The sequence below is a fragment of the Heterodontus francisci genome, chromosome 41, assembly GCF_036365525.1.
Source record: "Heterodontus francisci isolate sHetFra1 chromosome 41, sHetFra1.hap1, whole genome shotgun sequence".
In the NCBI taxonomy this organism is placed as follows: Eukaryota; Metazoa; Chordata; class Chondrichthyes; order Heterodontiformes; family Heterodontidae; genus Heterodontus; species Heterodontus francisci.
Genome location: NC_090411.1, coordinates 13,370,617 through 13,397,617, shown reverse-complemented (window position 1 = coordinate 13,397,617; position 27,001 = coordinate 13,370,617). Strand labels below are relative to the sequence as shown.

The 27,001-nt window shown below is 45.6% G+C and overlaps 1 protein-coding gene across 1 annotated transcript in view; it reads right to left on the bottom strand.

The window, feature by feature from the left end:
* Window positions 1-22,131, bottom strand: part of tab1 (TGF-beta activated kinase 1/MAP3K7 binding protein 1) — a 44,451-nt gene extending 22,320 nt beyond the window's left edge. The window contains exons 1-4 of the mRNA XM_068019904.1: window positions 21,796-22,131; window positions 20,338-20,424; window positions 10,330-10,468; window positions 9,465-9,581 (exon numbers count right to left, since the gene is read on the bottom strand). Of these exons, the coding sequence (XP_067876005.1) occupies window positions 9,465-9,581; window positions 10,330-10,468; window positions 20,338-20,424; window positions 21,796-22,131 (679 nt within the window). The remainder of the gene's footprint in view (window positions 1-9,464; window positions 9,582-10,329; window positions 10,469-20,337; window positions 20,425-21,795) is intronic.
* Window positions 22,132-27,001: the final 4,870 nt, after the last annotated feature.

The window sequence follows — 27,001 nt, the reverse complement described above, 5'->3', positions numbered from 1 at the left end:
CCTGATCTTGTGTGGAGGAAAATTCCTTCTTCAGAGGATTTGAACGCATGTGAAAGCAGCAGGGAGAAGAAAATCCCAAAAAGTGTGGGTGCGAGAACACAGCCCTGTTTCACACCACTCAGGATAGGAAAGGGCTCTGATGAGGAGCCACCATGTTGAATTGTGCCTTTCATATTGTCATGGAATGAGGTGATGATACTTAGTAGCTTTGGTGGACATCCGATCTTTTCTAGTAGTCTGAAGAGACCACGTCTGCTGACGAGGTCAAAGGCTTTGGTGAGATCAATGAAAGCAATGTAGAGGGGCATCTGTTGTTCACGGCATTTCTCCTGTATCTGACGAAGGGAGAACAGCATGTCAATAGTCGATCTCTCTGCACGAAAGCCACACTGTGCCTCAGGGTAGACGCGCTCGGCCAGCTTCTGGAGCCTGTTCAGAGCGACTCGAGCAAAGACTTTCCCCACTATGCTGAGCAGGGAGATTCCACGGTAGTTGTTGCAGTCACCGCGGTCACCTTTGTTTTTATAGAGGGTGATGATGTTGGCATCGCGCATGTCCTGGGGTACTGCTCCCTCGTCCCAGCACAGGCATAGCAGTTCATGTAGTGCTGAGAGTATAGCAGGCTTGGCACTCTTGATTATTTCAGGGGTAATGCTGTCCTTCCCAGGGGCTTTTCCGCTGGCTAGGGAATCAATGGCATCACTGAGTTCCGATTTGGTTGGCTGTATGTCCAGCTCATCCATGACTGGTAGAGGCTGGGCTGCATTGAGGGCAGTCTCAGTGACAGCATTCTCCCTGGAGTACAGTTCTAGGTAGTGCTCAACCCAGCGGTCCATCTGTTTGCGTTGGTCAGTGATTATGTCCCCCGATTTAGATTTGAGGGGGGTGATCTTCTTGATGGTTGGCCCAAGAGCTCTCTTCATGCCATCATACATTCCTCTGATGTTTCCGGTGTCTGAGGCCAGCTGAATATGACTGCATAGGTGTTGCCAGTAGTCGTTTGCGCAACGCCTAGCTGTTCTTTGTGCAGTACTTCTGGCTGCTTTCAGTGCTGCGGATGTTAAATCGCTGGGGGCTTTCTTGTAGTTCAAAAGTGCAATGCGCTTAGCGGCTATGACAGGTTCCAGCTCTTCATTATGAGATTGAAACCAGTCTGCATTTCTCTTCGCACTTTTGCCGTAGGTGGTCTACATGAAACTACTGCTAAAATAAACAGATTTATTTTTCTGAAAAAGGTAAAAACAGCTTTGGAGAATTAAAAAAGTTCCAGTTTGAACATTTTCAATGTTTTGTTGACTTAGCAGCACAGCTGAAACTATTGTGCTGGCTAACTGCCTGCCGACCCCAATATAAAAGCAAAAGGCTGTGGATGCTGGAAATGCTCAGCAGGTCAGGCTGCATCTGTGGGGAGAGAAGCAGAGTTAACGTTTGAGGTTGGTGGCATTTCATCAGAACTGGCCTTTGGGTGGAAATTGGAAGCAAAGTTGATAAAGTTTTCCAGTTCGCGGCGGGAGCAGGAAACGGCACCGATACAGTCATTAATGTACCGGAAACAGAGTTGGGGGAGGGGGCCCGAGTAGGACCAGAACAAGGAATGTACGACATACCCCACAAAAAGACAGGCATAACAGGCCAGTTCTGATGAAGCGTTACTGACCTGAAACGTTAACTCTGCTTCTCTCTCCACAGATGCTGCCAGACCTGCTGAGTATTTCCAGCACTTTGTTTTTGTTGCTGACTCCAATGCTTGTTTCCCTCAGTGAAGGAGTAATTACCCTTACTGCCAATTGCATTGCTGAATGCAAAGACATGCTGTGTTGCATTAGGATTTTTTGTGAAGTATCAGCTTAAAGTGATAGCAGCATGTTTACTACTGCAAAGGCACTAGTGGAACAAGTTCCTTCAAGATGGGGAAACTTAATTTTTTTTATTCCTTTGTGGGACGTGGGCATTGCTGGCAAGGTTGGCATTTATTGCCGATCCTTAATTGCCCTTGAAATAAGTGACTTGCTAGGCCATTTCAGAGGGCATTTTAAGATTCAACCACATTGCTGTGGGTCTGGAGTTGCATGTAGGCCAGACCAGGTAAGGATGGCAGATTTCCTTCCTTAAAAGGACATTAGTGAACCAGATAGGTTTTTAGAACAAGTGACAATGGTTTCATCGTCACCATCAGACTCGTGTTTAATTCCCGATTTATTAGTTGAATTCAAATTTCACCATCTGCCACGGTGGGATTCAAACCCATGTCCCCAGAGCTTTAGCCTGGGCTCTGAATTACTAGTCCAGTGACATTACCACTACACCATCGCCTCATGATAAAGCATGATTTGTGGATGAGTTCCTGAAAGAAATGTGCACCAAGAACAAGCAGAATGGTTAAAACTATGTTGAAGAAAGTAGTCAGTGAATCTCAGTGGGACCGAGATACTCAGCAGGTCTGGCAGCATCTGTGGAGAGAGAAGCCGAGTTAACGCTTTGAGTTGGATAGAACTCTTCTTCAGAACCAAATGTGGTAATTATTTGAGCTGCAGACTCATGCTGAAGGACCAAGGCAAGACTCCACAGATAACAAAACAAAACTGGACCAGGATGAATCGAGATGTCTGAAACAAGGATTAAATGATGGACTAACAGCAATTTGGCATTTGGGCATTTTCATACTTTGTTAAATGTTCTCTTTTTGTATCTTTGTCTTCTGATTTCTGTAACTGTATTTACATAAAAATTTAATGGTGCACGGCAGAGAAATGGTGCATAATTTTACTAAACAATTTGGGCAGAAAATCAGGTGAATAAAAGAATGTGGGCACAATTACAGGAATTGTTGAAAGGAATAAATAGGAAGATGAAAGATGTTATATCAGAATAACACTATTAAGAACTGACCTCAAAAATAGTATGGATGGAGGTTTTTTCCTACTCAGATTGGATTGAAAAGGGGCTTAAATGGTATTATAAACTATTGGATTACATTGAATTTAAATGACTAAAATGCAAATTAGATGGGAATATGCTTTAGTGTAAGGCGAGATGATTTAGACTGGTGTGTTATCCTAGGAAGCCTTGCAAGCAAAGTGAGACTGTTTTGTGATCGTTCCCGTCACAGCGGCAATATTATTGCTACCTGTTGATAATAAATAATGGAGTACTTAAAGTGGAATAAACACTTGTTGCAGGATGATACACATAAGAAATGTCATCTAGCTGAAGATATTAGTGAGGGGGAAAAAAGGTTTCTGGGTTGCACCAGATAATTCATGCAGTTTCAGGAAATGCGATACCTGCCTATGATGTGGTTTCAGTGTGTGGTTTCACCCTGGATGAAGAATTCCTTTACTGCACTATACAGGTTGATTGAAGGAACTTAAAGGGAAGTAATGTTTGGAGGGAGGAAGGTAATAAGACACAATTTGCATGGTCTTGTGGTTAACATTTTACATCAACAAGAATAAACAAAATCGACTACATTTGGGGATAAATTATTGGTGCCTATTAGGGCAGCGGTGTTACAGAAATTCAACCCGAGACAAAAGTCTTACGGGTGCTTGTAAATTTTGGTCGTAAAAGCAGGCTGTGTACTTAAATGGATTATACAAAAAGTAAATAGAAAGCAGATTACTTCAAACCTATTAAATTCAATACAAATGATATAAAGAGGGGTGTGAATGTTAGGAGCACATTCCAGGTGGCAGAGTGTGTATAATGCAGGGGAATACCTTGGGTAAGGTCACTGTCTCATGTGCTCATGACCCAGATGGCAGCAATTGCAGTATATTTGATTTGCGTTAGGTGGACTAGGTGGTCAGTGAGAAGCTTAAAACTCTAGTATGAAAAATTAAAAATGATGGGTTGTTGAATTATAAATAGGGATTAGAAAGGGATTTCCTCACCCTCAAAGAGGGGACTGTAAGATTAGATGTCAGAGTCACAGTCATTTACAGCACAGGAGGCCATTCCGCCCATCAAGTCCAAGCCAGCTCTCCGTGGAGCTATGCAGCCAGTCCCATTCCCTGGCTCAATCCCCATAGCCCTGCGAGTCTATGTCTCCGGTGCCCATTCAATCTCCTCTTGAGAAGTCAGTGACCGTCTCTACTTCTACCGCCCTTGTGGGCCGCGAGTTCCAGGTCATTACAACTGGCCAAGCCCTAAAGGACATAGCTGCTAGAGTGGGTCTGTGGCAGGTGGTGAGGGAACCAACACAAGGGAAAAACATACTCGACATCATCCTCACCAATCTGCCTGCCGCAGATGCATCGGTCCATGACAGTATTGGTAGGAGTGACCACTGCACAGTCCTTGTGGAGACAGAGTCCCGCCTTCACACTGAGGATACCCTCCATCATGTTTTGTGGGACTACCACCGTGCTAAATGGGATAGATTTCAAACAGATCTAGCAACACAAAACTGGGCATCCATGAGGCGCTGTGGGCCATCAGCAACAGCAGAATTGTACTCAACCATAATCTGTAACCTCATTGCCCGGCATATCCCCCACTCTATCATTAACAAGCCAGGAGACCAACCCTGGTTCAATGAGGAGTGTAGGAGGACATGTCAGGAGCAGCACCAGGAATACCTCAAAATGAGGGGTCAATCTGGTGAAGCTACAACCCAGGACTACTCGCGTAAGCAGCATGCGACAGACAGAGCTAAGCGATCCCATAACCAACCGATCAGATCGAAGCTCTGCAGTCCTGCCACATCCAGTCGTGAATGGTGGACAATTAAACAACTAACTGGAGGAGGGAGCTCTACAAATATTCCCATCCTCAATGATCAGGGAGCCCAGCACATCAGTGCGCAAGATAAGACCAAAGCATTTGCAACAATCTTCAGCCAGAAGATGATCCATCTCGGCTTCCTCCTGAAGTCCCCAGCATCACAGATGCCAGTCTTCAGCCAATTTAATTCACTCCGCGTGATATCAAGAAACAACTGAAGGCACTGGATATTGCAAAGGCTATGGGCTCTGACAATATTCCGGCAATAGCACTGAAGACCTGTGCTCCAAACTTGCCGTGTCCCTAGCCAAGCTGTTTCAGTAAAGCTACAACATTGGCATCTACCCAGCAATGTGGACAATTGCCTAGGTATGTCCTGTACAGAAAAAGCAGGACAAGTCCAACCCGGCCAATTACTGCCCCATCAGTCTACTCTCAATCAGTAAAGTCATGGAAGGAGTCGTCGACAGATTTGTCGAGCAGCACTTGCTCAGCAATAATAGTGGGCGGCACAGTGGCACAGTGGTTAGCACCACAGCCTCACAGCTCCAGGGACCCGGGTTCGATTCTGGGTACTGCCTGTGCGGAGTTTGCAAGTTCTCCCTGTGTCTGCGTGGGTTTCCTCCGGGTGCTCCGGTTTCCTCCCACATCCAGAAGACTTGCAGGTGATAGGTAAATTGGCCGTTGTAAATTGCCCCTAGTGTAGGTAGGTGATAGGGAATATGGGATTACTGTAGGGTTAAGTATAAATGGGTGGTTGTTGGTCGGCACAGACTCGGTGGGCCGAAGGGCCTATTTCAGTGCTGTATCTCTAAATAAAAATAAAAAATAAATAATCTGCTCAGTTTAGGCTCCGCCAGGGCCAATCAGCTCCTGACCTTAATAAAGCCTTGGTTCAAACATGGACTAAACAGCTGAACAAGAGGTGAGGTGAGTGACTCCACTTGACTGAGTATGGCATCAAGGAGCCCTAACAAAACTGGAGTCAATGGGAATCAGGGGGAAAACTCTCCGCTGGTTGGAGTCACATCTAGCGCAAAGGAAGATGGTTGTGGTTGTTGGAGGTCAATCATCTGAGCTCCAGGACATCACTGCAGGAGTTCCTCAGAGTAGTGTCCTAGGCCCAACCATCTTCAGCTGCTTCATCAATGACCTTCCTTCAATTATAAGGTCAGAAGTGGGGATGTTCGCTGATGATTGCACAATGTTCAGCACCATTTGCGACTCCTCAGATACTGAAGCAGTCCGTGTAGAAATGCAGCAAGACCTGCACAACATTCAGGCTTGGGCTGATAAGTGGTAAGTAAAATTCGCGCCACACAAGTGCCAGGCAATGATCATCTCCAACAAGACAGAACCTAGCCATTTCCCCATGACATTCAATGGCATTATGATCCCTGAATCCCCCACTATCAACATCCTGGGAGTTACCATTGACCAGAAACTGAACTGCAGTAGCCATATAAATACCGTGGCTACAAGAGCAGGTCAGAGGCTAGGAATCCTGCGGCGAGTAACATACCTCCTGACTCCCCCCAAACCTGTCCACCACCTACAAGGCACAAGTCAAGGGTGTGAAGGAATACTCTCCACTTGCCTGGATGGGTGCAGCTCCAACAACACTCAGAAGCTCGACACCATCCAGGTCAAAGCAGCCCACTTGGTTGGCACCCCATTTACAAACATTCATTCCCTCCACCACCGACACACAGTGGCAGCAGTGTGTACCATCTGCAAGATGCACTGCAGAAACACACCAAAGCTCCTGAGACAGCACCTTCCAAACCCGCGACCTCTACCACCTCGAAGGAAAAGGGCAGCAAATGGTTGGGAACACAACCACCTGCAAGTTCCCCTCCAAGCCACATACCATCCGGACTTGGAACTATCCCACCGTTTCTTCACTGTCACTGGGTCAAAATCCTGGAACTCCCTTCCTAACAGCACTGTGGGTGTCCCTACCCCACATGGACTGCAGCGGTTCATGAGAGCAGCTCACCACCACCTTCTCAAGGGCAATTAGGGATGGGCAATAAATGCCGGCCTAGCTAGCGACGTCCACATCCCATGAATGAATTAAAAAAATTACCACCCGCTGCGTAAAAAAGTACTTCCTCATATCCCCCTGCATCTTTTGCCCAAAACATTCAATCTTCGTACCCTGGTCCTTGTACCATTTGTTAATGGGAACAGCTTTTCCTGGTCTAACTTATCTAAGCCTATCATAATCATCTATTAAATCTCCCCTCAAACACCTTTGTTCTGAGAACAAACCCAGCTTTTCCAACCTAACCTTGTAACTAAAATCCCCCATTCCTAGAACCATTCTGGTAAATCTCCTCTGCACCCGAAAGTGTGGTGCCCAGAACTGGATGCAATACCCCAGTTGGGACCTAACCAGAGCTTTATAAAGGTTTAGCACAACCTCCCTGCTTTTGTACTCAATGCCTCTATTTATGAAGCCCAATACCCCATACGCTTTGTTAACTACTGTCTCAATATGTCCTGCCACTTTCAAAGATCAGTGCACATGCACCCCAGGTCCCTCTATCTCTACACACTCTTTAGGACTGTGGCATTAAGAATATATTGCCTCTCCCTATGCCTTCTGCCAAAATGCATCACCTCACACTTGTCAGTATTAGATTCCATCTGCCACCTCCCTGCCGATTCTGCGAGCCTATATCCTGTTGCAGGTGGTTCATATCATCCTCACTGTTTGCCGCACCTCCAAGTTCGATATGTAGAATACGCATACAATTGCGAAATGAATTTCAACATAGATAAGTGTGAGGAATTCTATTTTGGTAAGAAAAATAGGAGGTCACATATTACTTTGAATTTAAGAATCTAAATGGAGTAGAGGAGCAAAGGGATCTGAGAGTACAAATATACAAATGACTAAAAGTAGCGACACAGGTCAATAAAACCATAACAAAAGAAAAGCAAAGCAAACCAAGGGTTTATTCTAGATGGATAACATTGAAAAGTAGAGAAGTCACACTAAACTTGTATCAAACCTTGATTAGAACACACTTGGAGTACTGCGTACAGTTCCGGTCACCATAAAAAGGTGACAGAGACATTGGAGAGAGTGTGAAAAGAAAATTTACATAATGATGCCAGGACTGCTTGGAGGTGAACGATAGACTGGGTCTCTTTTCTTTTGAAAAGAGAAGGCTGAGGTGTGACCCAACAGAGGTCTTTACAATTATGAAAGGCTTTAATAGAGTAGTTCTAGACAATGTATTTTCCCTTTTGTGGAAGGGCAAAACTTGAGGCCATCAATATAAGATAGTCACCAAGAAATCAAATAGGGAATTCAGAAGAAACTTCCTTATCCTGGTGAGAATGTGGAACTTTCTGCTACGGGATGTAGTTGAGGTGAATAGAATACATGAATTTAAAGGGAAGTTAGATAAACATATGAAGGAGAAAGGAGAAAGTCAAATGCAGAAGATCGCAGGAGGCTCAAATGCAGCATAAATGCCGGGTTAATCTAGCTCCCTTTTACTTATAAATGACTTGTGGATTTGTATTGTAGCTAGAAATAATGAAATGGTTGAAGTTCCCAGGGTTTAATGTTTCAGGGTACAATTTAACTCTGCTGTTGACGTCGTGCCTGTTAACTTTAATTTGTCGCCACATTGTGAAAGGTGATAGCGAAGACAGTCTTGAGAGAAGGAGACAAGACAATGAGCTCCGGATAATTAGTTACATCCTAGATGCAAACAAGTTGGCATCTGGAAGTTTGAAAGAACTCCCATTTCTGGGGGTCTCAATCACAATAACACTCGTCACATCACAATGAATGAGCAAGGCCAGTACGCATAACTAGAGATCTACAAAAATTGAGCTTTCCCTAATAATTTGTAGGTAGACTCAGATGCGAAAAGATTGACAATGGTAAATACCAAGAGGAAAAACAGGGTAATTGAATTTATTTCTCTGTATGTCTACTTTTAGTAGTATAGCACGTCAAAGACTTGGTCAAACACAATGAAGAGATTATGTTGCAACCATATTTGTGTTGGATCTTGTGATCAGTTCCCCTCCCATATTCCATCCAACAGGTGTGATCAGTTCCTCTGCCCATGTTATCTTGCATAGGTACGATCAGCTCTCCAACCATGTTACAACTGACAGGTGTGATTATTCCCCTCCCATATTATGTTTGGCAGGCGACAGTACCCTCACTTGTTAAAGCTGACAGGTGTGATCAGTTTCCCTGCCTATATTAAACCTGACAGGGTGTGATCAGGTCCCCCTGCCTTGCCGCAGCTGCTATATTGCTGTGGAGGTTGATGCTTACACAGTAGGGGTTCGACACAAGAGATGTTCAGTCCCACAGCCTACAGCAGTCAAACTCAAGAATAGAAACTTCAAGTGGAAAGCTTTCAGCAGCATCTAGAATATCTGCAGTCTCCATCAGCCAGGGGCTGATGTTCCCATTCCTGCTGCTGGTTTAATTTACTGGTCTGGAGTCAAGACAAGAACACTAGCAAAGTGCAGAGACTATGCATCCACTCCAAGCCGCTTCACGTTATGAGGGGTGCTCTGACACTACAGATTCAACAGGAGAATCAGAAAAAGATGATCCCCGTCCCCTCAAATTGTAGAAGATACCAAGCGCCAGGTGTATGAAGGACACCTACAGATGAGTTAGGTCAATGGGACACTAGTCCCTTTAGAGCCTGTTGGACAGAGCTATGATCCAGCCTGGGTCTACGGTCACTCACCAAGCTGAGATAGGCGGAAGAGCTCATCCTCGTTGTCCGTTGTGTGATCGACACTGACCTGAGTCACCTGGAGTTGTCCGTCTGCAGTGGATTTACACAGCAACGCCCGGCTGGTGCCTGCCAATGGCAACAGAGTACCAGTCACAATCTTCACATCACAACTCAACACGTGACAATGGATCTGAGTCAACAGGGCACGGTGGGGAGGAGCAAGGGGCACAGAAGGCATTCTGCCAGCTGAGGGGGCAGGGTAGCTCACACCTTTAGGGGGTTCACAGAGCATAGCTGCCATTCTGGTGGGTAGGAGGAATGATGTGGCACACAGTTCCTTGTAGAACTGCAATCTGAACCCACATCTCTTGCACACCTCAACAAGGTGCCCATTGTACTAGACCCCAGGAAAACCTGCACATGTGGCACAGGATCTCTACAGAGGCAAACAAGCTATGCTCCATCCCATCATAGACATGACAGATAAAGCCCACTCCTCCTGGCTACAGGAAGCAGCAACCTCAAGGACCCAACCTGATAGGCAGAACTCTTGAAGCCTTGTGCTGTTACGTTGCTGCGTACAGGAGGCTGCTACAGAGCAACAGAGCAGGGTTCCGAAGAAGGGTCACTGACCCGAAACGTTAACTCTGCTTCTCTTTCCACAGATGCTGCCAGACCTGCTGAGTGATTCCAGCATTTCTTGTTTTTCTTACAGAGCAACACAAGGTTGAAATGTGAGTTGGGGGGTGGGGGGGGACGGGGGATGCACAGGGGAGGAGGAACTGGAGTGACCAGTAATGCTGGGAATCCCAGCACATTGTTAATTAAAGAGCTGGGGCAATACAACACTGCCAAGAGCTGGATAGTATTGTACCTATATTGGCGATGTAGAGTTTGTTGTTGAGAATGAGTGCAACGATGGCCGTCGTTCCTCCTGCTATCTCCTGTTCAACTTTATTCAGTTTCTCCAGGAGTTTCTGATACTGTTGTGGAAGCTGCGAGTGAGGAACACCCTGTGGGAGCAAGCATAACACACCAGTTAAATACAGAAAGGTACATAAGAAGCTGGTTCCAGTGGCGGGGGGGGAGTGGCGGCACGAGAAGCTTGAGTGCCCGAGGGAGGGGGCGGCCCAGGGAGGAAGCTGGGGAGAGGGGCCCCAGGGAGGATGCTAGGGGGTGCAGGAGGCCAAGGAGGGTGCAGAGGGATTTTTTGGGGGGGGGGGGGGGGGGGGTGCAGGAGGCCCAGGGAGGAGCCGTGGAATGTTGGGGCAGCCGTCGGAGGAGCCTAGGGGAATTGCCCCACTGAGGGAGGAACCTAGCAGGGGGGCGGTCGAGAGAGAGGAGCCTCGAGGGGGGCAGGGGGGTGCCGGTCGAGAGAGGGGAGCAGGGGTGGGGTGCGGGGTGCGTTGAAAGGGGAGCCTGGAGGGTGGTCGAGAGGCAGGGTGGATTAGAGGAGTCTCAAAGTGTCGCAGAGACGTAGTCAGAAAGTTTTTGGAGGTAGTAAGAGTGATACTGCAAGGTGAGGAGGAGGGAATCCAAAATATTGTCCTGCGACTGTGTAATGCAGGTTGGTATGTATAGATTTGGGGAGGGCAAAGCCACCAACATCCAGCTTCCCCCTCAAAACCCTACTTCCTTCTGTATCCAGCCCAAATAAAAACTCTCCCCCAAGTCAGAGAACTGCACTCTCAAATTCCCAATCATCTAGCCTTTGATCCTCCATTCACCACAATATTTCTGCAGCTACCAATCTGCTCAACCGCACTCCCACCTTTAATGCCCTTGTCCCTGTTAAAAACCACTACTCTCTTTCACCCTGGCCCTTCCCCCGGCATGGTCCTCATCTCAGCTCCCTTAAGTACAAGGCATGCAGACTTGAATGGAAATGGCAGACAACTGGCTTAAGCCATTCACCGCCAAATCTGGCTGGACTACATAAAGCACTAGCGGGTCCTGCTCTCGTCTGCTAAAACTGCTCACTATTCACAGTCCTGGAATGCAAAGATAACCTCCAGCTTCTTTTCCCTTTTGCAAACTGTCTTCTTAAACCCCTCTTCCCTGTCTCCTGCACCCTCCTTTCCAACATGAAGTGCAAGGAGCTCATGGACTACTTTGGCACCTACATTGAACTATCCAATCAGCTTCCACTGTCACTTCCCTCTCTTCTCCTCGCCCACTGGGCCAAACGTCCTCGCAGCTTCCCTCTGCCCAAGCCCTGCACTTGTTTCCTTCTCTAGTTTGTCTCCCATCTCCTCTCATGTCCTCTCTGAGCTCATCTTGTCCATGAGACCCACATCCTGCTCTCCCCACCCTGTTCCCACTAAACTACTGACCACCCAACTTCCCCTCCTGGTCCCCATGTCAGCTGATTCTCTGTCTTCAGTTGTTGCTCCTCTCTGTCAAATCTGCCATGATCATCCCTCTCCTCAAAATAATCAACCCTTGACCCCTCCGTCCTTGCAAACTACTGCCCCATCCCCAATCACCATTTCCTCTCCAAAGTTCTTGAACGTGCTGTCACCGACCAAATTCCTGCCCATGTTTCCCAAAGCTCGATGCTTGAATCCCTATCAGGTTTCCACTCTGCCACAGTACCGAAACAACTTTCATCAAAGCTACAAATTACATCCTATATGACTGTGACAAAGGTAAACGCTCCCTCCTCAACCAGTCTGCAGTCTTTTGCACAGTTGATCACACCATCCTCCTCCAAAGCCTCTCCAAAATCATTCAGCTGGGTCGGACTGCTCCCACCTTCTTCCATTCCTTTCTATTGAATTGTAGCCAGCGAATCACCATCAATGGCTTCTCTTCCCATTCTCCCCCCCCCCCCCCTCCCCCCAAGGACCTAACCTTGGCCCTCTCCTATTTCTCTACACGCTACCCCTCACGAGCAACATGTGAAAGTACAGCATCAGTTTTCACTTTTTATTCTTTCACAGGATGTGGGCACCTCTGGCAAGGCCAGCATTTGTTCCTATCCCTAATTGCCCTTGACAACTGAATGGTTTGTTAGGCCATTTCAGAGGGCAGTTAAGAGTCAACCACATTGCTGTGGGTCTGGAGTTACATGTAGGCCATACCAGGTAAAGACAGCAGATTTCCTTCCCTAAAGGGCATTTGTGAGCCAGATGGGTTTTTACAACAATCGATGATGGTGCAATGATACTATTACCGAGACTCGCTTTTAATTCCATATTTTTATTAATTAATTGAATTTAAAACCACCAGCTGCCTTAGTGGGATTTGAACCCATGTCCCCAGGGCATTAGCCTAGGCCTCTGGATTTCTAGTTCAGCAACATTACCACTAAGTCCCACATCCAGCTCCACTTCACCATTTGCTCTCTTGACCCTGCCACTGTCTCTAAATTATCAGATTGCGTATCTGACATCCAGTACAGGATGAGAAATTTCTTCCAATTAAATATTGGGAATACTTCGGTTCCATTCCTGAGCCACCGACTCCATTTCTCTCTCTGGCAACTGCCTGAGGCTGAAGCAGACAATTTGCAACCTTGGCGTCACATTTGACTTTGAAATTAGTTTTCAACCACATATCCATACCATCACTAAGACCACCTATCTCTACCCCCACAACATTGTTCGTCGCCCAACACCCCCCACCCTGCCTTAGCTCATCTGCTGCTGAAACCCTCATTCATGTCTTTGTTACCTCCAGATTTGACAATTCAAATGCATTCCTGGCTGGTCTCCCACATTCTACCCTCCGTAAACCTAAAGGTAATTCAGAACTTTGCTGCCTGTTTCCTAACTCGCATCAAATCCCTTTTACCCTGTGCTTGCTGACCTATACTGGTTCCCGGTTAAACAACGCCTCGATTTTAAAATTTTCATCCTGGTTTTCAAATCCCTCCATGGCCTCACCCCTCCTCATCTCTGTAATCTCCTCTAATTCTGGTCTATTGAGCATCCCCATTTTTAATCACTCCACAAATAGTGGCTGTGCCTTCAGTTGCCTAGGCCCCAAGTTCTGGAATACCCTCTCTAGACCTCTCTACCTCACATCCCTCCTTTAACATGCGCCTTAAAACCTACCTCTTTGACCAAGCTTTTAATCATCTGACCTAATATCTCATGTGGCTCGGAGTTGTATTCTGTTTTATAACGCTCCTGTGAAGCACCTTGGGACATTTTATTACATTAAAGGTGCTATATAAATGCAAGTGGCTGATGTTACTGCTCACGTGGAGGATAAACTACATAGACTGTTTGGGCCAAACAGCCTGTTGCCATGTTGTAACTTCTGCTTCATCTATTAAATAAAATTGTGACACAGGATGCAAGCGCTGTGGCCGGAAAGCATCCAAACAATATGACCATCCAGAATTATCTACATGACTTGGGGACCGTCAAACAATAACACTGCTACACAGAATTATTCATATTAGTTAGGGAGTGTCACAACATCACCATGCAGAATTATCCACATTAGTTTAGGGACTGTCAAACAATATCTTCATCACCCAGAATTATTCACATTTTAGGGAACAAACAATATCATCTAAAAGTATCTAGATTGGTTAGGGAATGTCAAACAGTATCATCACCATACAAACGCATCACTCAGTTAGAGAGTGCCAGACAATATCAACCACCAGTAGGGAGCATGAAACAAAGCTCCATAATTATCCACATCACTTCGACCAATCAACCAATACCACATCAAACAATATCATCCAGAATTATGCACATTAGTAAGGGAGCATCAACCAATATTAAAGCATCCAGAATTATCCATAGTAGTATGGGAGTGTCAAACAAAAAACTGGACAGGCAGAGGGTACCTTTGGAAAAAAGGCCGAGTGGTGACCTTTAAGATTATGAAAGGGATTTTATAGGGTAGATGTAGAGATGATGTTCCCACTTGTGGGGGAGATAGTCACTAATAAATCCAATAGGGAATTCAGGAGAAACTTTCTTACTGAGAGAGAAGTTAGAATGCAGAACTCACTACACGTGGAGTGGTTGAGGAAAATAGTATCAAAGCATTTAAGAGGAAGCTGGATAAACTGGCAGGAGAAAAGAATAGGATATGATGATTGGTATCAACCCTTCTATATCTAACCCTGAGGACACAGACAAAAGATAATTGGCAAAAGAACCAGAGACATCAGGAAACAAATTCTTATGCATTGATTTGTTGTGATTGGGAATGCATGGCCCGAAAGGGCAGTAGAAGCAGATTCAATCATAACTTTCAAAAGGGAATTAGATAAATCCTTCATATTAAATTGCAGATCTATGGGGAAATAGCAGGGGAGTGGAACGCATGATAGGCTGAAGAGTGTCCTTGCATGCTATATCATTCTATGATTCAATGAATAGGATTAGAGGAAGCTAGTGTAGATTAAAACACTGGCAGAGACCTGTTGGGCCCAATGGCCTGTTTCCATGCTGAGAGCTTTCTATGCAATTGTGTGCGATAATGGAGGGAAGAAGACAGTGAGCTCTGCACAACCTCAGTGCTATTATTCAGCAGTACACACTCTGCACACAGAACAAGTGCACTAAGAACCCACATGTGTCAGTCAAAGCAATCCCTCCCTCCCATCTGTCTGCTCATCTACAGAAGAGATGAAACACCTAGTGATGAGACACAGGAGCTGTATCTCTGACAGATTGTTCAGCAGGTATAGTATCAATCTCACCCATCTTGAAGCCTTCCTCAATAATCCGAGCGATAATTACTGCACTGTGGTGATAAAGTTAAGAAAACGGCAGGTAGCAGTATTCGTCCTGTGAAGTTAACCCTTCCTCTACAGGCCCTGTACTCTCTCCCTAACACAGGCTCTACTCCACACAATTAACACCCAGTGCTTCTGTAGAATTTTGCCCAGCCTCTGACTGTAAGAAAGAACTCTCATTTCCATAACCTCAGGACATCCTAAAGCATTTCACAACTAATGAAGCACTCCCGAAGCATGACCACTGCTACAATGTCGGAAATACGGCAGCCAATCTGCACAACGCAAGCTCCCACAAGCAGCAATGAGACAATGACCAGATAATCTGCTTTTTACTGTTGATGATTGAGGAATAAATATTGGCCAGGGCATCAGGGAGAACTCCCCTGCTCCTCCTTCAACAGAGCCATGGGATCACTTCATCTACCTGAGAGGATTTAATTTGGCATCCAAAAGTCAGCATGGCCGGCAGTGCAGGACTCCCTCAGTACTGTACAGGGAGTGTTACCTTGGATTATGAGCTGAAGTCTCTGGAGTGAGACTTGAACCAACAAGTCAATCAGGCTTCTCAATCCTCAACATTGTCAAGAGTGTTTGTGTGTGAATGTTGCATGTGGACAGGATTGAGCTGGGTTGGGGTCTTGGTGTTGCAACAGACTCTTGCGTAATGAATGGTCCCTCTCCCCTACCCCCTTAGCTGAGACAAGTGCCTATTTGTGGGGGGGGGGGGGGGGGGGGGCCAACACCTGCAAGAGAAGACAGGCCACGTAACTGTGGTTACCAAAAGCCACTCTCAAGGTGCCACCTTTGTTGGTACTGAAGTGTTTGTCACTCAGGCCAGCTGCCCTCGCTGCTCAGATACTCATGCCAGGGAGACCTCCTCTTATACCTCCTCATACCCACTACCAATCCCCAGGGGAAACACCACACTCTGTGTCCGCAGGGCTTTGTACAGCTGAAACATGACTTCTATGCCCTTGTATTCCAGTCCTCGAGATATAAAGGGTAGCATTGCATTAGCCTTTTTGATTATTTTCTGTACCTGCTTGCGACATTTCAATAATCTGTGTACCTGAACTCCCAAGTCTGTTTGGACCTCCACTGTTTCTAGCTTTTCAATATTTATAAAGTACTGTGTTCTACCCTTTTTAGGTCCAAAGTGGATGACCTCACATTTGCCTACATTGAAATCCATTTGCCACAGTTTTGCCCACTTAATTTATCAATATCTCTCTGTAATTTTATGCTTCTCTCTACACTGCTTACAATGCTGTCTATCTTTGTATCGGCAGCATTCTCGGATATGTGGCTTTCTATCCCATTATCTAAATTATTAACGAAAGTGCTGCAAAGTTGAGGCCCCAACACACATCCTTACGGGAAACCACTAGTCACATCCTACCCATTATCTCTACTGTCTCCTAGAGCTCAGCCAATTTTCTAACCAGATCAATAATTTGCCCTCAATTGCATGAGCTTCATTTTTAGCCAACAGTCTCTCATGAAGGACTTTATCAAATACTAGTTGGAAGTCCATATAAATAACATCCATAGACATTCTCTTGTTCACTACTTTAGTCACCTCTTCAAAAAAAATAATCAGACTCGTCAGAAATGACCTAACCTTTGGAAATCCATGCTCGCCCTTTCTCACTAGCTGAAAGTTTTCAAGGTGTTCAGTCAGTCTATCCTTAATTATAATCTCTAGTAATTTTCTGACAGATATTCAGCTAACTGACCTATAATTGCCTTCCTTGGCGAGTGATGTGCAATTTTCCTATCTAAAGGAATGGTTCCCAAATCAGATTATAGTTAGGGCATCTGCAATGTTCTCACTTACTTCCTTTAAAATCCGAGGATGGAAACCATCTATTCCTGGGGAATTGTCACTCTTCAGTGTCATTATTTCCTTTATTACTGTTATTTTGCTTATGTTAATTTTATTGAGTCCCTATTCCTGATTCATAATTAGTTCTCTGAGATTTCTGGCATGCTGACCTCTTCCTCTATTGTAAGAGAGAGGTTGAGAAGTTTAGGGAGAGAATTCCAGAGCTTAGTTGAGGCCCCAACACACATCCTTACGGGAACTCTTTTTCCGGTACACTGATGACTGTATCGGTGCCATTTCCTGCTCCCGCCCTGCACTGGAAAACTTCATCAACTTTGTTTCTAATTTCCATCCTTCTCTCACCTTTACATGGTCCATCTCCAACACTGCCCTTCCCTTCCTCGACTTCTCTATCTCTGGTGATAGGCTGTCTACTAATATCCATTATAAGCCCACTGACTCTCACAGCTACCTCGACTACACTTCTTCACACCCTGCCTCCTGTAAGGACTCCATTCCATTCTCCCAGCTTCTCCGTCTCCAACGCATCTGCTCTGATGATGCTACCTTCCATGACAGCGCTTCTGATATGTCTTCCTTGTTCCTCAACCGAGGATTCCCCCCCCACTGTGGTTGACAGGGCCCTCAAACATGTCCGGCCCATTTCCCGCACCTCTATCCGCACCCCTTCCCCTCCCTCCCAGAACTGCGACAGGGTTCCTCTTGTCCTCACTTTCCATCCCATCAGCCTCCATATCCAAAGGATCATCCGCCACCTCCAGCATGATGCCACTACCAAATGCATCTTCCCCTCCCTTCCCGTCAGCATTCCGAAGGGATCGTTCCCTCCGTGACACCCTGGTCCACTCCTCCATTACACCCACCACCTCATCCCCTTCCCATGGCACCTTCCCCTGCAATCACAGGAGGTGTAATACCTGACCATTTACCTCCTCTCTATCCAAGGCCCCAAACGCTTTCAGGTGAAGCAGCGATTTACTTGTAATTCTTTCAAAGTAGTATACTATTTTCCCTGCTCACAATGTGGTCTCCTCTACATTGGGGAGACCAAACGCAGACCGGGTGACCGCTTTGCGGAACACGTCTGCTCAGTCCGCAAGCAGGACCTCAAGCTTCCGGTTGCTTGCCATTTCAACACTCCCCCCTGCTCACATCTCTGTCCTGGGATTGCTGCAGTGTTCCAGTGAACATCAATTCAAGCTCGAGGAACAGCATCTCAATTACCGATTAGGCACACTACAGCCTGCTGGACTGAACACTGAGTTCAATAATTTCAGAGCATGATGGGCCCCCCATTTAACTTTTATTTTTAGTTATTTTTTTCTTTTACCTTTTTTAAAAATAAAACAACAACAAAGAACAGTACAGCACAGGAACAGGGCATTCGGCCCTCCAAGCCTGCGCCAATCTTGATGCCTGTCTAAATTAAAACCATCTGCATTTCCGGGGACCATATCCCTCTATTCCCATCCTATTCATGTATTTGTCAAGATGCCTCTTAAACATCGCTATCGTATCTGCTTCCACCACCTGCCCCGCCCGGCAACAAGTTCCAGGCACTCACCACCCTCTGTGTAAAGAACTTGCCTCGCACATCCTCTCTAAACTTTGCCCCTCGCACCTTAAACCTATGTCCCCTAGTAGCTGACTCTTCCACCCTGGGAAAAGGCTTCTGACTATCCACTCTGTCCATGCCACTCATAACTTTGTAAACCTCTATCACGTCACCCCTCCACCTCCGCCGTTCCAGTGAAAACAATCCGAGTTTATCCAACCTCTCCTCATAGTTAATGCCCTCCAGACCAGGCAACATCCTAGTAAACCTCCTCTGTACCCTCTCCAAAGCCTCCATGTCCTTCTGGTAGTGTGGCGACCAGAATTGCACGCAATATTCCAAGTGTGGCCTAACTAAGGTTCTGTACAGCTACAGCACGACTTGCCAATTTTTATACTCTATGCCCCGACCGATGAAGGCAAGCATGCCGTATGCCTTCTTGACTACCTTATCCACATGTGTTGCCACTTTCAGTGACCTGTGGACCTGTACGCCCAGATCTCTCTGCCTGTCAATACTCCTAAGGGTTCTGCCATTTAATGTATACTTCCCCCACTGTACTAGACCTTCCAAAATGCATTACCTCACATTTGTCTGGATTAAACTCCATCTGCCATTTCTCCGCCAAGTCTCCAACCGATTTATATCCTGCTGTATCCTCTGGCAATCCTCATCACTGTCCGCAACTCCATCAACCTTTGTGTCGTCCGCAAACTTACTAATCAGACCAGCTACATTTTCCTCCAAATCATTTATATATACTACAAACAGCAAAGGTCCCAGCACTGATATATTTATCTATTTTTTTTGCGTTTATTTTATTTTATTTCATCTTAGTTGGTTCAGTTTGCTTACCCACTGTTTATTTTCATGTTTGTACTTGCGGCTGTTCAATTTTCATTCCATTAACACCCTATCTGTACTAGTGCTTTGTCTTTCAACATACCATTAACATATCGTTTGCCTTTGCTCCACGACCTTCTGGTCAGTTACGCTCTGTGATCTTGCCCTATCAACACCTTCTCCTTTGTTATCTCTTGCCCCACCCCCGCTTTACTTGCTTATAACCTTTTACATTTCTAATATTTGCCAGTTCTGAAGGGTCACTGACCTGAAACGCTAACCCTGCTTCTCTCAGATGCTGCCAGACCTGAATATTTCCAGCATTTCATGTTTTTATTCCAGAGCTTAGGTCCTCTGCAACTTGAAGGCACGGCCGCCAATGATGGAGCAATTAATATCAGTGATGCACAGGAGGCCAGAATTAATGGACAGTCTTGTTCAGCCTCAGGCAGTTGCCATGGAGTAAGACAGAACCAGTGTCTAGAGAAGAGAGCTTGTGGCAGGGATCAAAAGCAATGGTTCTGGCCAATGTTTAACTGGAGGGAATTTCCACTTAAGTACCAACTGTTGGGACTAGCAGCGTGACAAATCAGAAGCAATGGAGGGGTCGAGAGAGGTGGTACTAAGATTAAAATTGTCTGCCCTCTTAAAGCTAAGTGGTCCAACTGCTGTAAGTATGCCAAGGAAGCAGTCAGATTCTCCTTGCTATCTCCCAGGCCGAGATCAGGAACTCACTGTGCAATGAATGGGCAAGGGGGCCTGTGAGTATCTGTACCATCCTGTGATAATACCAACACCTCAAGTACATAGAATTTACAGCACAGAAACAGACCATTCATCTCAATAGATGTATATTTAATATTGTCTTAACAGACTTACGATTAATATACGGATAGATACATCAATGTACACACACACACTGATTTACCTCAGGCAGCTGAGACAGCAGGTTGGCCTTTTCTGCCAGGGAATCATCAATTGATTCAAAGAAACTGCGCTCCACCACATCAAAGGCCTGTGGAGAAGAGAACAAACACATCTCAGGCTATGCAGCCACTCACCCGCTCCCTCCGAACCTGTTTATATGAATTTGGAGCAGATTTCATCATGGACAGGGCCTCAACAGAAAACTTGCCCCAATTCAATAATGAGCAGGCAATCTCTCTCAGAAACCACAGGAAGGTCAGATGAGAAACAGCACAGTGTGCACACTGGCACCCATCTGAGCTTGGGCCTATGCACAATGAATGAGACGGAGCTTCACTCTGTATCTAAACTTTGCTGTACCTGCCATGGAAGTGCTTGATGGAGTTTGATATAACTTATTTGATCAGGTTTAATGTAAACGACTGTGACCATAAAACCAGACAACACAAAAGAGGCCATTGGGCCCATCGTGCCTGTGCTGGCTCTTTGAAAGAGCTATCCAATTAGTCCCACTCCCCCTCTTTTCCCTGCAACCCTGCAAATTTTTTCCCCTTTGAAACCAACCACTGAATCTGCTTCCACCCTTTCAGGCAGTGCATTCCACATCGTAACAACTTGCTGCATAACAGTTTTTTTGTCAGATTGTCTCTTTCTTTTGCTAATTACTCGAAATCCGTGTCCTCTGGTCACCAATCCTTCTGCTGCTGGAAAGTTTCTCTTTATTTACCCATGTCTATTTTATACAACTTATCAAATCTCCCCTTAACCAGCTCCATTCCAAGGATGACAATCCCAGTTTCTCTCATCTCCCCATGTAACTGACGTCCCACGTCCTCTAGCAAATCTGCTCTTCACCACTTCCAAGGTCTTGAAATCCTTCTTAAAGCATTGGTGCCAAGAACTGTCCACAATACTCCGGCTGGGGCACAACCAGTATTTAATAAGGTTAAGCATCATTTCCTCGCTTTTGTATCCTATTCCTTTATTTATAAAGCAAAGATCCCATTTGCCTTTTTAATAGTCTTCACAACTTACCATGCTTTCTTCAAAAATTTGTGTCTGTCCACATCGAGGTCCCTCTGGTGTTGCATCTCCATTAAAACTGTGCTATTTTACATTGCCTCTCAATCTTTATACCAAAATGAATCATTTCACAGCTCTAAATTTCATTTCCCATGTGTCTGCTCATTTCACTAGTCTATGTTCTCCTGAAGTCTGTTGCTATCTTCCTCACTGTTTACGATATTTCCCAATTTTGTGACTGGGATTAATGTAACCCCTGCCACCGTTGTGACCAGGTTCCATGTAACACAACTGCTCCCCACCCCCCCGTGACCGGGTTTAACATAAACCCCCCATGACTGTGTCTAATGTAACCCCGTGACCAGATTAATTTGCCCCGCTGTCTAGGCTTCCCTGACACTGTGAGGAGGTCACAGATCCAGATGGGTACAAATACCTGCAATAGCACTTTGCGTACGTCACCATCACTGTGGCTTAGAGTCAGCTGTCCAAGCAACAGCTCTGCCGTCAGCCTCTGTGTCACAAACTTCGAGACTCGACTTCCATCATATCCATTGAAGACCCCATAGAGGTAGCATTCATCCTCACTGGAGACAGAAAGTAAATTTAAGTCAGATGGATCCTGAAGGGTTTCAGAGGGTAAATGGGCACATGTCAGGCAGACATCACTCAACAGCAACACTAGGAGTTCATCCTCTTGGGCTGGGGATACATAGTCATGGCTGCTTAATGAAGAAATGACCCTTGCTGGGGGGGTGGTGCTGTTATTCATTCATCAGTGTTGGTGTTTGACTAGCATCACCAGGCTGGGAGCCTAGAGTGGAGTGGGGGGGGGTGCTCTTGGTCATCCATCAAAGAGCGTCTATCAGCGGTGTTTGCAGGCTCGGATCCTGGCTGGTTTTGGGGGTTGGGGCGGGTGGGGGGGAGCGGATGGGCATGTGCCGGGCCTATTGCTCATCAGTCAGTGAGGGGTCCTGATCACTTTTGCCAGGCTGTTGTCAGTGAATTGAGGGTTAGGATATTTATCTAGGATAATTAAATCTAGAACTAGCAGTACAATCCTCGCTTCTAGCACAGGCCTTGGTCTGGCCTCATTAAGAACTCTATGTTCAGGTTTGGGCTCCTCACATACGGAGAGAGACCAGGACATAGTTCAGAAGAGGGCCACTCAATTGACGCCAAGGTTAAGGATCTTTAATTATCAACACAAGCTTAGAGATCTGAGATAAGCAGGGGGGAAAGGAAGCTATGCTAAACCTTTATAAATCACTGGTTCGGTCTCAGCTGAAATATGACGTCCAATTCTGGGAACCACATATTAGGAAGGATGCCAATGCCACAGAGTGGTAGCAGAAGAGATTTACTAGATTGATACCGGGGGGTGGAGAGACTAGAGAAGCTGGGACTGTTCTTAGAACAGAGAAGGTTAATACTACCTGAAACAGTGGTCAAAGCAGATTCAATAATAACTTGCAAAGGGAGAATGGATAAAAATTTGTAGGGTGATGGGGGAATGGCAGGGGAGTGGGACTAAGTGGATAGCTCTTTCAGTGGGCTTTTTACTGTTTCAGTTTAAGTTGCATCAGCGACCCGGGTTTGATTCTGGGTACTGCCTGTGCGAAGTTTGCAAGTTCTCCCTGTGACTGCGTGGGTTTCACCCGAGTGCTCTGGTTTCAACCCACAACCAAAGACTTGCAGGTTGATAGGTAAATTGGCCATTGTAAATTGGCCATTGTAAATTGCCCCTCGTGTAGGTAGGTGGTAGGAGAATGGTGGGGATGTGGTAGGGAATATGGGATTACTGCAGGATTAGTATAAATGGGTGGTTGCTGGTCGGCACAGACTTGGTGGGTCGAAGGGCCTGTTTCAGTGCTGTATCGCTCGATGAAGAGTTTGGTTAAGTGGCAGGAAGTACATTTCTAAAATTGCTCAGCTCTAGAATGAACTGACAGGATATGTGGCAAGTTCTCAGCAGGCGTGCAGAGGATGTGAGGTGAGTGTTTTGATTATTCATTTATGGGATGTGTGCATCGCTGCAAGGCCACCATTTATTGCCCATTCCTAATTGTCCTGGAGAAGGTGGTGTTAAGTCGTCTTCTTGAACCGCTGCAGTCCTTGTGGTGAAGGTGCTGTTAAGTAGGGAGTTCCAAGATTTTAACCCAGTGATGAAGGAGGAATGTGGATATATTTCCAAGTCAGGATGGTGCGTCACTTGGAGGAGGTGGTGATCCCATCCGCCTGCTGTCCTCCTTCTTCTAGGTGGTAGAGGTCACGAGTTGAAAAGGTGCTGTTAAAGAAGCCTTGGTGAGTTGCTGCAGTGACATTGATGTCACTGTGCACCGGTGGTGGAGGAAGTCTATGTTTAAGCTGGTGAATGAGATGCCAATCAAGTGGGCTGCTTTATCCTGGATGGTGTTGAGCTTCTTCAGTGTTGTTAAAGCTGCACTCATCCAGGCAAGTGGAGAGTATTCCATCACACTCCTGACTTGTGCCTTGTAGATGGTAGAAAGGCTTGGGGAATCAGGAGAGGTGACTCACTCACTACAGAATACTAATGTAATTATGTGGTTGGTCCAGTTACAATTCTGATCAATGGTGACCACCCCCATGATGTTGATGGTAGCAGAATCAGCGATGGTAATGCCATTGAATGTCAACGGGAGATGAGGTAGTTACACTCACTCTCTCTCACTGGAGATGGACATTGCCTGGCACGTGTGTGGCACGAATGTTATCCGAGTCACGTGGCCATGGACTGCTTCATTATCTGAAGAGTTGCGATGGTACTTAACACTGCAATCATCGGGGGGCGATTCCAGTGGAGCTGGATAATTTCCTACAAGTGAAGGTCATCAGGAGTTGTAGACGAGTGCGCTCATGTGGGGACATCAGTTAGTGCATCTCCCGGAGCTGGGTAGGAATTTACCAGAGTTCTTCCTCTCAGTTGGCCTTGGGCCTTGTGGTGATTTTATGCCTCACATGATGCATGTTTCACGTTTATATGACAGGAGAGGAGGGGGCTGGGAAGGTGGCAAGTCATGGACCAGCTGGTCATTTCCTGTTCTTCTCATACGTTGATGAGTTACACCAGGTAGCAAATTCACTTATTACGGCTTGTCTAGCACATAGAGAAACACATTACTGTTTGACCTCTCCCACCACTGGCAGCTCCGTCCAGTGTCTCACACATCGGAAGTGCGATGATACGACATTCACGGACTAACCCTGAAGGGTTATGAAAAAAGGAACATTTGTCTTTAAAAACTGAATCGTTATTTTAAAAAGTGAACATTGGTCCAAAATTCAAACAGTCTGACAAAGGACAAATCTTCAAAGCCAAAAGGTGTTCACAGAATTGTTACAGCGCAGAAGGAGGCCGTCCAGCCCATCATGGTCTGCACAGGCTCCCCGAAAGAGCAACTCACCGAGTGCCATTCCCCCACCTTTCCCCCATAAACCCCGCACATTCTTCATTTTCATAAAACAGTCTAATTCCCTTTTGAATGCTTCAATCGAACCTGCCTCCACCACAGTCTCACGACAGCACACTTAGACCTTAACCACTGGCTGTGTGAAAAAGATTTTCCACCTGTTGCTTTTGCTTCTCTTGCCAATTATTTCAAATCTGTGCCCTCTCGTTCTCAATCCTTTCACAAGTGGGAACAGTTTCCCCCTATCTACTCTGTCCAGACCCCTCTTGATTTTGAATACCTGTCAAATCTCCTGTCAGCCTTCTCTTCGCCAAGGAAAACAGTCCCAACTTCTCCAATCTATATTCATAACTGAAGTTCCTCATCCCTGGAATCATTCTGGTGAATCTTTTCTGTACTCTCTCCAATACCCTCTTGTCCTTCCTATAGTGCAGCGTGCAGAACTGGACGTAATACTCCAGCTGAGGCCAAACCAGTGTCTTATACAAGTTCAACATAACTTCCTTCCTCTTGCACTCTATGGCCCTATTAATAAAGTCCAGGATACTGTACGCTTTATCAAACACGCTCTCAACCTGTCCTGCCACCTTCAATGACTTATTTACATATACATTCAGGTCCCTCTGCTCCTGCACCCACTTTAAAATTATGCCCTTTATTCTATATTGTCTCTCCAAGTTCTTCCTATCAAAATGAATCACTTCGCATTGAACTTCATCTGCCACCTATCTGCCCATTCCACCAACTTGACAATACCATTTTGGAGTTCTACACTATCCTCCTCGCAGTTCACAATGCTTCTAAGTTTCATATCATGGGCAAACTTTGAAATGTACACCAAAGTCTAGGTCATTAATATATAGCAAAAAAAGCAAGGGTCCCAATACTGACCCCAGGGAAATTTCACAATAAATCTTCCTCCAGCACAAAAAACATCCATTAACCACTACTCTTTGTTTCCCATCACTCAGCCAATTCTGTATCCATGTTGTTACCGTCCCTTTTATTCCATGAGCTATAATCTTACTCACAAGTCTGTTGTGTGGCCCTGTATCAAATGCTTTTGAAAGTCCATGTACACCACACCAACTGCATTGTCCTCATCAACCCTCCCTGTTACTTCCTCAAAAAAACTCCAGAAAGTGAGTTAAACATGATTTTCCCTTAAGAAATCCATGCTGGCTTTCTTTAATTAACATTTGTCCATGAATTTTGTCCGGAATTATTCTTTCTAGAAGTTTCCCCACCACTGAAGATAAACTGACTGGCCTGTAGTTGCTGGGCTTATCTTTACACCCTTTTTTGAACAAGGGTGTAATGTTTGCAATTCTCCAGTCCTCTGGCACCATCCCGGAGTCTAAGACTGAAAAATTATGACCAAAATTAAGTATAGACAGCCTATCTATTACGTCCTCTATCAATTTAAAACCCTTCAAGTGTCTAAATTACCTCTTCTTTCACCATTGCCTGGGTTGCATCTTCTTCCTTGGTAAAGACAGATACAAAGTATTCATTTAATACCTCAGCTATGCCCTCTACCTCTATGCCTAAATCCCCTTTATGGTCCCTAATCGGTCCAACTCCTTTTACCACCCTTTTACTATTTATATGTCTATAGAAAACTTTGGGACTCCCTTTAATGCTAGCTGCCAGTGAAACCCATCTTATACTTATCCGACAAACATTCCAGAATTGAATGTCTTCTTCTAAAACAAAGGAGGTGTGAAGTAGTCATTGTGTAATTACCATGGGAAAGAAACTAGAGTGTCTCCTAACAGGAAGGTGACACAGTTTTACCTTAAAAAATAGAGAGCGAGCGAGAGCGCGAGCGAGAGCCAGAAGGTGAAGCTACTTGTAACAGCTGGCATTCCAGAAAGCACCTTTGCCTGCTGAAAAGATCCAACATCTACATTATACAGGAGAGGGAGAGAGCTGGAAGTGACCCACCATCTTCAACAGAACCTTCAATCAAAAGAGAAATCTACGATCATCTCAGGCCTGCAACTATCTAGAATTTGAGTCTCAAGAGAATTCAACAGGTTTATCGTAATTCCTCCCCCACTAAAACCCACCTTCCTCTGTCCTTTCTCTATGTTTCTTTTTGTTCATGCGCACGCAAGCAAATGTGTGAGCGAATGAGGTTGTGACAATTTCGGGAAAAGGTGTATTGATCAATAAACAATTGACTTTCCGTTTTTAAAACCAGTCGCT